General features: G+C 41.5%; 1 protein-coding gene across 1 annotated transcript in view; it reads left to right on the forward strand.

Annotated features, from left to right (window-relative positions):
• chp2 (calcineurin-like EF-hand protein 2) overlaps nt 1-3,260 on the forward strand; it is a 47,730-nt gene extending 44,470 nt beyond the window's left edge. The window contains exon 6 of the mRNA XM_084309337.1: nt 2,399-3,260. Coding sequence (XP_084165463.1) covers nt 2,399-2,452 — 54 coding nt within the window. The 3' untranslated portion in view covers nt 2,453-3,260. The remainder of the gene's footprint in view (nt 1-2,398) is intronic.
• Nucleotides 3,261-12,569: the final 9,309 nt, after the last annotated feature.

The following is a 12,569-nucleotide window of genomic DNA, read 5'->3' on the forward strand; positions in this document are numbered from 1 at the left end:
TTTACTTGCGCCATATATATATGCGCTATGAACAAATAGTACCATTCGTATTTCGCCAGACATATTCCTGCGCGGAACCGGGGCTTGCCACGACATGTTGGGCGGCACGATTGAACTTGAACCTAGGGGTATGGCAACCTGGCGCCAGGTTCTCGTCCAATGGTAGAATGAAACTATTATGGGCTGTTTAGTAGACTAAAGGGATATTCAGTGCATATTGTACAAGGAATATACAGGGGATATCAAACGATATACAAATACTATTTAAATATATATATAAATAAATATATATATTCGGTTTAATCTGATCCTTCACAACAGGTAGATAGAAATATATAGTAACAACAGGAAAAAAAAACAAGTAAAAAAGGAAGCAATGTGCTGTCCAATTGGATGAAGTGGTAACAAGAAAGTTAACAAAAAACAAAAACTGAAAACAAAAACAAACAAACAACAAAAAACAACGGGATCTGTGGCATAAAAGAAAATAGTCAGGGGTGGGCTACTTGGGAGCAGGGCCGTGTTGCGTGAAGGCAAGTGTGAACAGGTGTGTTTTTAGGTGGGTTTTGAAGAGGTTGATGGTGTCAGAGCCTCGGATGGAGGGGGAGAGGGAGTTCCAAAGCCTGGGTAGGTAGAGGTAGGTAGGTAGGTAGGTACTGGTAGAAAGAAAGAAAGCATTTAAAAGTCAGGAAAATGTCTTGCCAGAGTAGATTGAAGGCCACTGTAGAATCTGAGCCCCGCCCAGATTAGAATACTGTACAGAGGCATCATTGTTCACACGCACGCACACACGCACACACACACACACACACACACACACACACACACACACACACACACACACACACACACACACACACACACACACACACACACACACACACACACACACACACACACACACACACACACACACACACACACACACACACACACACACACACACACACACACACACACACAGCCCATAACCATGTATAGTCAGAGGGCTGCTTCTGTCTCACATTACCCCCAGTGTCACAAGAAGAGTCATTGTTTCTGCTGGCTATAGCTTTGAGTTGACTAGCTATAACTATATGTAGCCTATGTAGTGGTTACGTCATTTTCGTTTTTTCCTGTTCCACCCTCTGTTCCACTTAATGTATTTCCCCATTGACCGTTTCTAAATCGGCTCGTTTTAGATAAATAAAGCATTAACGTTGGCATGGTGTACCTTTCTGTGCGTATTCATCCACAATCTATAGCTCAACATGAAAATATTCGCAATTAATCGTAAAGGTAGCAAAATAACAACATTTATGTTTTCGTTCGCTGGGAAACTACACTGCTATTTGGCGCTGCTCACTGACGTCACCACAGCGTAGACGCCTGGCTTTAGTCGCAGACCTAGGATCAGATTTCCCTTACATTCGACAAGCTTAACAATGCGTACAATGGGGAAATAACCGACCCTGAATCTGTGGCTAGTATCTCTCTGGTGATCATATCCATTTATCAGATGAAGCCAAACACCATTTCTAAAAGCAACAACCACGTTATCATTATTTGTATTCACTGCATATTAAATCATTGTAAATACTAATGTGAATCATTGTTTCGTTGTACATATTGTGTATAGTTTATAATGTTATTGTTTTTATGGCGGGCTCTACATGCCCCGATTTAAAATGGTTATTTCCTCTTTGTATACTTTTTAGAGAATATGCTATACAGCGTTATATATATCGTTCTTATTTACTTTTGTCCTCACAGACAAAGTATTCTGCCAGGGAACTTATGGACACGACAGTAGTAGTTATAAGGTTTTTGAGCTTGTAACCTTAGTTAGCTATCGTGGTATCAGCCGGATGTGACGTGTAGCTAGCTAGCTTTCTACATGATGCATGTAGTGCACAGGTCTGAGAAGAGGACCTGTACATTTTACTCGGTCCCGAAACGCCTCTACATGCCCCGATTTAAAATGGTTAACGACAGTAGACATTACTAACGTCTAGTACGCTTAGCGAGGTAACGTCTGCATCCCCTTAACAATTGTGTGTATTGAGCTGTACTGTATTGTACCCATTCTGCAATTTGTTAATAAAGTTTTCAATCAATCAATCAATCAATCAATCAATCAATCAATCAATTGAATAAAGTGGGAAGGGATACCAGAACATTTATTTTGTGTTTACTGCAGAGCGGAGGGATTGGGAGACCCATGTTACTGACCAAACACTATAGGCCTAGGTGTTTGACCTTAATCATTGATCTTAATTCATGATGGGATGTTGTGTAAATGTGCAGTTTTATTATTGTATTTTCAGTGTTTGACCAGAAAATAAATGCAAAGATCTCCAGAGCTGAGCTTCTCCGGGTTCTACTGCTTCTATATAGATGTATTTCCCCTCTTTTGCAGTCGCTGGAGAAAGTCAACATTGATCACAAGATGAGCATTCGTTTCCTGCAATAAGAACCTTCCTGCACAACCTCAGAGAACCTACGCCGTATGAATTCCCACAAAGAGCAGAGGAATGGAGGGAGAAGAGAGCTAAGGATGGAAGGGGAGAGGAGAGGATACATTTCTTCCCTACTGTATGAAAGAGGAGAGATGACAAGAGAAGAGAGCGGGGGGTGTTGAGGAGGGAAGAGGAGAGGAGAGGAGAGAGGAGCAAAGGGAAGATGCAAAAAGGGGAGTTAAGAGAAAAGGAGAGGAGAGAGGAAAGGAGATGAGAGGGGAGAGTTGAGGAAAGGAAAGGAGGGTAGAGGAGATGAGAGGGGGGATTAGAGAAGAGTATCATGGAGGTCCATAACAACCAACAACAACTACAACAACAACAACAACAACAACAACAACAACAACAACAACAACAACAACAACAACAACAACAACAACAACAACACTAACCTTGAGCGGTAGCGTCAACCGCCCCTAGCACGGTAGTCAACATGTATGTAACAGGTATTACTACAGCAGCCACCTCCCGAGTCCCATAGAGACAGTAGTATATCCTCCCATAGAGACAGTAGTATATCCTCCCATAGAGACAGTAGTATATCCTCCCATAGAGACAGTAGTATATCCTCCCATAGAGACAGTAGTATATCCTCCCATAGAGACAGTAGTATATCCTCCCATAGAGACAGTAGTATATCCTCCCATAGAGACAGTAGTATATCCTCCCATAGAGACAGTAGTATATCCTCCCAGGTCTGGTGGGAATACAAAGGTCATACTTTTGACACATTAGGAAATAAGGGATTTTTCTTACAAACTTACAAAACTGACTGATATTATGGTGATATAACTAGCTAACTGTATGTCTTCTAACTGTATTAAACGACCCATGTGGGTCAGATTGGTACTGTAAATGTACGCATTAACCCTCTCTGAATCCTTCACTTCTTTCTTATTTTCAATCAGAAATGTGTTTAATCATCAAGTAATTTCTACCACAAAGGAATAAACATGCATGTAAACTTTTCATAACCATGCAAGCTGGCCTCCCATTCATTGGAAGCCATTTCAAGTCGACCACCAGACCAATCAGAACAAAGATTGTGACGTGCAGAGGGCACTGTGTGCCTGCAAGCATCTTCATTGTTACCATATAAACAAGGAATTTATCCTGGCTGGCAGTGCAGTTTGTTGTATGGCTCACTTTTGTATTTTAGTTGAGATGTAGCTATAGCCCTCTGTTTTGTCTTCATTGTGATTAATGTATATGAAATGTATTCAATTTAAAGGGGAACTATTTTACTATTTCTTTCACTATTTGGGCAATTTTACACAATTCCTGTGAGTTTATGGAACAAATTTGTTTTAAAAAAAATTCATTGTTTTGTATTTTTAATCAAGTACTCAAAAACAGCCGTTTTGAGGCTGGGCTCCGCCCATACTCGGAATGCGATTTGAGTGACAGAGACAGAGGCCAAGCGGTCTCTCTTAACACATTCCCTGCCACGGTTATATCCATCAATGTAGCCTCACTGCCACCACTCTAAGCCTATGGAGATGTTCACCTTCTTTGCAGGGCTATAACTTTTTAAATTGCATTGCTAAATTGACATTACTATGGCCCATTCAACATCGATTATCTATCGTTCAGGATGTAGGAACGTTATACTTTTTAATTCATAGATTCTTCCAAAAATACCTTCTAGAATATAAGTATGTTTTTATCGTTTTCTGCAGTAATTCATAGAACGTGAGATATAGGCATAAACACATATATAGATTATCAACTGCCGTTTATTCCCGATACACGCTATATTAAAAAATGCAACTGTATATGATCCTATACGTTATGCGTCATCATGCGCGGATGAAAGGGGGGGGGTCGTTTATAATTCCGTGATTGTCAGTAAATGCTTTATGTAGTATGGGTGATATATTGATCAGATCGGTTTGCAGTGAAAAGAATAAACAATTGGGCTGAAAATAGCGTCAGCGTCCTCTTACCGTGCGTGAATGAGACTGGCGGTGAAAGATCCCAGGTATAGGACGTCGATCGCCTAGGTCCATTTCCGGTTTGTATGTCGCAATAAACACGGAAGTCATATCGATTATTAAGTTTATAAAGCGATCGATATGTACATTGTGTCTGTCGGGAGTCTGACGGCCGGATGAATTTAATAGACGCACAGCCCCCATATCCTGTTTACCAGTGTAACTCGCCCGACCATCCACCAGGCGGCGGTATTGAGCCGTCGTATTTTTTAGCCGTAGGGTCCAGCTGCAGCGCCGGAGGTGTATATATGAATTATGAATGCCATGGCGAAAAAATGAAATATTGATCTCAATATCGCTGTACAGCGTGGTTTGGCAGACAACGCATGGCCGGCAATAACGCTGTGCAACGTGATTGGCGGGGAATGTGTTAATGAGTAATACAGGTGGCTGGCAGTTGGCTACAAGCATAGATGCATAGCTGGCAGTTGGCTACAAGCATAGATGCATAGCTGGCAGTTGGCTACAAGCATAGATGCATTGTTGGCAGTTGGCTACAAGCATAGATGCATAGCTGGCAGTTGGCAGTTGGCTACAAGCATAGATGGGGCGGGCGTTATTATGCAGATGAGAAACCTCTGATGTGTTACAGATACGCTAAATTTCAGATGACTCACTTGAGTGAGGGACAATATTGTGAGATGAGAATTGGAAGAATGCGCCAAATTGAGAATTAGAGACATAGATCCTATTAATATAAGTCCACATAGCTAGAAAATAATGCTAAACACTGGAAAAGGCCATTTATAAGATAGTTCCCCTTTAAGAAACCACACTACTTTATTTAGCCTACTTAAGCTGAAGATATTAGTAACCCTAACTCAACCTATGATAACTTTCCACAAAGTCATAGCTTGTGTCAATTTCAGCTGGACATGTAAGTTCACTCTTGCTCATGCCTCTGAAATTGCCTACCCCACCTTTAAGATCATGATCAAGAACCTGCACCTCATCAAATGATGATCTGATTCAAGATGATTTATTGTCATGTGCACAGTTAAACAGACAGTTTGCCGTGCAATGAAAAACTTACTTTGCTAGTCCGCCCTTCACACAAAATCACACAGATCACACAACAATACTTAACTAGAATGAACAACTTAAATACAAGTGAATGCTAAAAATAAGGAGCCCATTCCATTCGCAGTGTTGCACGTTCTGTTGCAACTTATGCCTCCGGTGCCAACCTGCTCATCGGAAGCAGTTAGGGGGTTAAGTGTTTCGCTCAAAGACACTTCGACACGCTGCCCCGGAAGAGCGGGAATTGAACCGGGAACCTTCTGATGACCAGACTACCACTTGAATATAGTCCTACATTTAACATTTTATAACTGGACCACATACCACTAACATAACCTTTAATCAGAGCAGCATAACTGGACCACATACCACTTTAACAGAACCTTTAATCAGAGCAGCATAACTGGACCACATACCACTAACATAACCTTTAATCAGAGCAGCATAACTGGACCACATACCACTTTAACATAACCTTTAATCAGAGCAGCATAACTGGACCACATACCACTTTAACAGAACCTTTAATCAGAGCAGCATAACTGGACCACATACCACTTTAACAGAACCTTTAATCAGAGCAGCATAACTGGACCACATACCACTTTAACATAACCTTTAATCAGAGCAGCATAACTGGACCACATACCACTTTAACAGAACCTTTAATCAGAGCAGCATAACTGGACCACATACCACTTTAACATAACCTTTAGAGGTCAATGGTTCGAGGATGGAATTATCCCAAGCACTGGAATAAACAAACGTCACGTAGAATGTGTAGTTTTACTTTAGATACTTAAGTACATTCAATAGCAAATACTTCTCTACTTTTACTTAAGTCGAATTTGAATGGAGGTACCTTTACCAGAGTACTAATTTATCTGGGTATTTCTACTTTTACTTAAGTACAGTAAAGGAAGTGTGTACTTCCTCCACCACTGCACACAAGCTATGACTTTGTGGAGAGACATGTTACGGTTTTCACTCCTACCATACCTTTACATGATATCTGTATTATACAATGTCCTTTTTGGTTTATGGCCAAATGTGTAGAACACTAATAATCAGGTGTATCATTGTGCATTTCTTTTTTTTTTTATCTAAAAAATTGAGAATTATGCATTCTTAATATGTTCTTGTTAAAGCATAACAAATATTACGTCAGTGTTACAAATGTCCTAAAGGGGGATGCGGGTGTAATCGAGGGCAGAGCGGACACAAATGTTTTATATATAGCATCACTGGTAGGTTAACAACTATTTTCTATGCTATCCTTGGATGTCTGGTAGAAAGGTCCATCATGCCATCATCGGTGGTCTAATGAAACCCATATGTGCGATCAGCGGTAGTTTGATGAACCAGCTATAGTCCTGCGGTGCTTTTTCTGGAGACATCGTTTTGACACGAAGGAACATTAAACTGGTTTTATTTCATTTGGTTTCTGTCTGTTTCTTTGTGCTGGGATGAGATTGCATAAGATAAACACCATTACTGTCATCCACAGCCAGTGCTCATGGGACGGGGTTGCACGCTGTTCCACCTCTTTGAGCAGGAGCACGTGCACGCACGGATGTGTGCACACGCGTGCACACAAGAATGTGTTCCACTCGACTCTGCGGCAAGTACCCACCTGGCTACTTTGCATAACAATAGCTCAGGTCGTCAGGTGTGTTTAAATAGTGAATGAAGTGTTACATTCCATTCCTAGGGGCAATTAGGCATCGTCTTTATTGGCGAGGGAAAATGTATGCGCATGCGCGGAAGCTCCCACGCGTGCATGTGGCATCATTAAAACACAGTGCAACCCCTTATGAAATCACCACTGCCCACAGCATCACGTGGCAACAAGTAGGGCAACAAATGCAGAAACATTTATTTTTTATTTTATGAGTTTAAAGGGGAACTACACTATTCCTCCACTCTGTAATAAACATAACATTTATTTTCTAGTATCCCCTCCCACTTTATCAAATTAAGAGAGAATATATATATATATATATTTTTTTTTAAATATTTTTGCAGCTCTCTCCTGATTAAAAGTGGGAACAGGATACCAGAAAATTTATTTTGTGCTTACTGCAGAGCGGAGGGACCGGGAAACCCAGGTTACTGACCAAACATTCTAAATGGTAAATGGTTGCATTTATATAGCGCTTTTATCCAAAGCGCTTTACAATTTGTTCCTCACATTTTCACCCATTCACTCACATTCACACACCGATAGCAGAGGCAACCATGCAAGGTGCCAACCTGCACATCGGAAGCAATAAAGGGTTAAGTGTCTTGCTCAAGGACACTTCGACAAACTGCCCGGGAGGAGCGGGAATGGAACCGGGAACCTCCAGATTACCAGACGACTGCTCTACCTCCTGAGCCACTGTCGCCCTATATCAGTGATGGCTGTCGGAACGTAGAGCTATTATTTTAACAACAAAATACCACTTACAGCACCGTTAACATGTTTTTTCTTTGTTATTGTTTAAGACAAAAGAAAAAAATACATAATTGCACGTATTGCGACATGGTGGATATAGGAAAATAAAATACAATGTTCTCACCGTTACCCTGATGTTTAAACAGTATAATTGCATGTGCTCTCTCACTGCACATAAAGTGAACGTGCACTCACTGCACATAAAGTGAACGTGCACTCACTGCACATAAAGTGAACGTGCACTCACTGCACATAAAGTGAACGTGCTCTCACTGCACATAAAGTGAACATGCTCTCACTGCACATAAAGTGCATGTGCACTCACTGCACATAAAGTGAACGTGCACTCACTGCACATAAAGTGAACGTGCTCTCACTGCACATAAAGTGAACATGCTCTCACTGCACATAAAGTGCATGTGCACTCACTGAACATAAAGTGCACATGCTTTGCGTTTACAGAACATGTGAAGTATTTGTTGTATTAGTGCTTAGCATTTATAGTAACTTGTAATGCGTTAGTTAGGAAGCTGCCCACACCTTTTGACCCATGATTTAACCCAAAATACTCTGTTATTATGCATTCAAATCCATGTAAGCACTGCTTTAAATGTTGAAAGGTTAATATTCAAGTACATTTAGTGTACAAACAATTTGAGAAACATTGTGTTCTTGTGGGAGGGTGTGTGTGTGTGGAACATTGCGCCAAATTTGATCCACAGAGCAACCCTCACAACTTTTAAATAACGCAGCCAATATTCTCTGTAGTAAGTAAATGGTACTTTTTACATATCTTAAATTGAAAATGGGTCAAATGTTACCCTAACACAATGATATGATATTTGCATTTAGCCATTTACGTTCTAGCTTGTTTGCCGACAGAATACGGGAAAAGTTTGGTCCGTTCGGAGGCAGCTTCCAGGGGAAGTACATACACCGGAAATTCTACCCCATACATACTTTCGGCCGTAGTGCTTTACCAGTCTTTATCTCACGGAGGAGATAAAACTGGGAACGAGGTTACTGGCACCTGTGCCAACCACAGGACGCGCGCTGATTTGCGGAAAGTACGGAAGTAGCTCGAAGTACGTCTGCGCTGATTGGCGGAAAGTACGGAAGTTTCTCGAAGGCAGCCACAAACCTGCGCTGTTTTAAGTGAGTGTGTCACTACCGCCATCTGCTGGGATGGTGTCCGCCAGGCCCGGACTGGCCATCGGGAGCACCGGGAGTTTTCCCGGTGGCCTGGCCTGCACAGATAAAAAACAAATAAAATTATATAAAAAAAAAGAAATTATATATTATATATTTTTTATTTTTATTTTTTTGTGCCAGGCCATTGTTTCTAGTTGTGGCGGTGGTGCGGCGCGATCGTTTTTAGATAACATAGGTGGGTGGGGAACAACCAGGATTTCACTGTCTGCGACAGAGTTGGAGAACTATCTGACTCTCTCTCCCGCGTGATTACATATGCACGCCGCATTTCTCGGAGACGCTCTCTGATTGGCCGACGCCTGTTTCTACACTGGTTAAGCTTAGGCACTCTTCGAAGTTGGTTAAGGTTAGAGTTTGTCTTAGAGCGTGACGGCAAGTTCTTTCGACGGTTAAGCTTAGGCACTCTTTCGAAGTTGGTTAAGGTTAGAGTTTGTCTTAGAGCATGGCAATAGAACGCCAGGTAGTTTGCAGGCTGTTTGACGAGGAAATGGGCAAAGACACAGCTCGTCACGGATTGGGCAAACGCGTCAGTGGCCAATCAGAGAGCGTCAGTCAGTGCCAATCAGAGAGCGTCTCCGAGAAATGCGGCGTGCATATGTAATCACGCCTCTCTCCCTCACGCGGACACACACACACACAATGGAGCCGTGCTGCCGCTTGTGATTGGTGGAGGCGGGACCAGGCGATACAACTGATTGACAGCGGAGGCGGCGAATGGAATGGCAGATGGCATACTCCCACTTTTCTGAAAGGAGTTGTTAAATCTGACATTACAAAAAACAATATGTGGTGGTTATGATTGGGGCTGAAGTTGAATAAACAATTTATGAAAGAGAGAGTCAAAATAATTCCAAGATAATTCAAAGATTACACACCTTTGCCACATTGGCTACAAACATAATCACTGCAAAGTTATCAAAAAAATAAGAATCTGATCAGACACAAGGGTTAAGTTGTTGTTCCCTTTCTAATTTCCTCAAAAACATCTAGTCTAGTTAATGTGATCAATATTATTTGACAATTGATGCTTTTTGTTGGAAACTTCAGTCAGTGAGTTCATACTTTGAGCTCATTTTATAGTTAAAATGATTGAGACAACGCAATCTTCTGTCTTCGTTGTGCATGCATGCGTGTGCTCACCACACACGATACATGTGTCACTATTCTGGCAGTGGCTACTGTTATTATAGTATTGTAATGAAAGGTCTGTTATTTAATGTTTGTGTAAAGGGCTATTTTAACTGTTGATGGGTAGTGCATCAGTAAAGTGAATATGGTATTGTGCTCTTGCTCTGTTTGAATAGGTGGAGAGAGTGGTTAACTGTATTATAATAGTAAATAGAAAAATATGTTGTGCTCTTGCTTTTTTCTTTTTGAAGGTGGAGAGATTACCATTGCTAGTGCCACACCAGTTTTATTTGAGGTTCATAACAGTACATTGTACTAAGCAATTGTTGGCTCATTAGTTTGTGATTCACATGCACTAAAATTCACCAGAATGCAAGAAATTAAGTCTTGTAACAAAAAATTTCCGGGTGGGGGACCCCCAGACCCCCGCTTAAAAGTGACCTGATTGGGGCTATATTTCGCGCTATATCTCCCGGTATGAATTATTTCCCCAGTCCGGCCCTGGTGTCCGCATTGATATTATAGACCACCGGTACTTCCGGTATTTGCTTAGAGTTTGGAAACAGGGCTGGTTTTGATTGATTGATTGAAAACTTTATTAACAGATTGCAGAATGGGTACAATACAGTCCGCGGTGCGTTCCTGATATCAACTGTGATTGCACGCACGCTAATGGCGCCACGTGCACGCACGCTCCCGGCGCGTGCGCGCGCTCCCGCGCATGCGCATAAATGTCCCCTCGCTTGAGCACAGACTAAAGACAGTGCCTAATTGCCTCTACGAATGGAATGTAACACATTATCATTCACAAGTTAGGTGTGAATGTATCTGAGAACGTATTTAACACACCTGACGACCGGCGCTATTGATATGCAAAGTAGCCCAGGTGGGTACTTATAGCGAGTTGGCGAGTGCAGCGCATTCCTGTGTGCGTGCACGCGCTTCTGTTCAAAATCTTAGTCTGCACGGAGTGCAGCCTCGTCCCATGAAGAACGTATGCCCAGGGCCGGATTAACGACCGCGGCCTCTAGTGACGAGAGGCCCCTCGTCACTAGAGGCCTTTTGGAGGCCCCTTGTCACAAGAGGCCCCAAATTATTATATATATATTTTTTTACTTTTATTTTTATTTTTTTTGAGGCCCCTCGTCACTAGAGGCCCCTAATATTTGTTTGTTTATTTTATTTTTTTATTTTATTTAAAAAAGATTTGGAGGCCCCTCGTCACTAGAGGCCCCACATTTTATTTTATTTGTTTTTCTTATTTTGGAGATCGATGTCATACTGTGACACTGAAATGAAAACATATTTCATCAACTAAAATATTTAGTCAACAAAAATATTTCATCAACTAAAATATACAGTACGTCACACCCTGCCGTCTGCAAGTGGCTAATCTTAAGTATTTTTTCTCTTCTTCATAAGAGTTTGAGGTTTTCCATTTGAGGTAAAAACAGCAATAAAAAGTCAAAACTTGCATCTCCACATCCCAGCCCCAACGCCTAAATACTTTTACCAACGGATTTCCAGTTCCGCGTTCTGCGCTCTGATTGGCCACTGACGTTTCTGGTAGCGCCAATCGTGTGACGCCTCTTTCTTTCACCGGTTAAGCTTAGGCACTCTTTCGAAGTTGGTTAAGGTTAGAGTTTGTCTTAGAGCAGGGCGATAGAACACCAGCCCTGATTCCATACTCTAACCTTAACCAACTTCGAAAGAGTCGCCTAAGAAACATCAGTGGCCAATCAGATCGCAGAACGCAAACGTGGAACTGGAAATCCGTTGGTAAAAGTATTCAGGAGTTGGGGCTGGGATGTGGAATAGACACAGCCCCGACACGAATAAGGCAGATTGGGATCATTATTCATGACAGACAGCAGAGACCCGCCGGTGCTGATAGCGGATATCATCGAGCATCCCCTTAACAATTGTGTGTATTGAGCCGTACTGTATTATTTTTTATTTGTACCCATTCTGCAATCTGTTAAATAAAATTTTCATTAATTCATTCATTCACAGACAGTAACACAGGACAAAAACACATTTCAACCCCCTCCCTTCCCTAATTATAATTTAAATTGACATTCACGTAAAAGTAAGCTTACTATTCTAACATTATATTCTTGTCTCCAAAGTGTGTGCATGTTTTTTTTCTTCCTGAGGATTGCGCCATCCCCCCATCTAAACATGATGTGTTTCTTTTCTCTTCTTGATTGATTGAAAACTTTATTAACAGATTGCAGAATGGGTACAGTACAGTACAGCTCAATAATTGTTAAGGGGATGCAG

Source organism: Notolepis coatsorum (genome assembly GCF_963971535.1).
Source record: "Notolepis coatsorum genome assembly, chromosome: 1".
Taxonomy (NCBI): Eukaryota; Metazoa; Chordata; class Actinopteri; order Aulopiformes; family Paralepididae; genus Notolepis; species Notolepis coatsorum.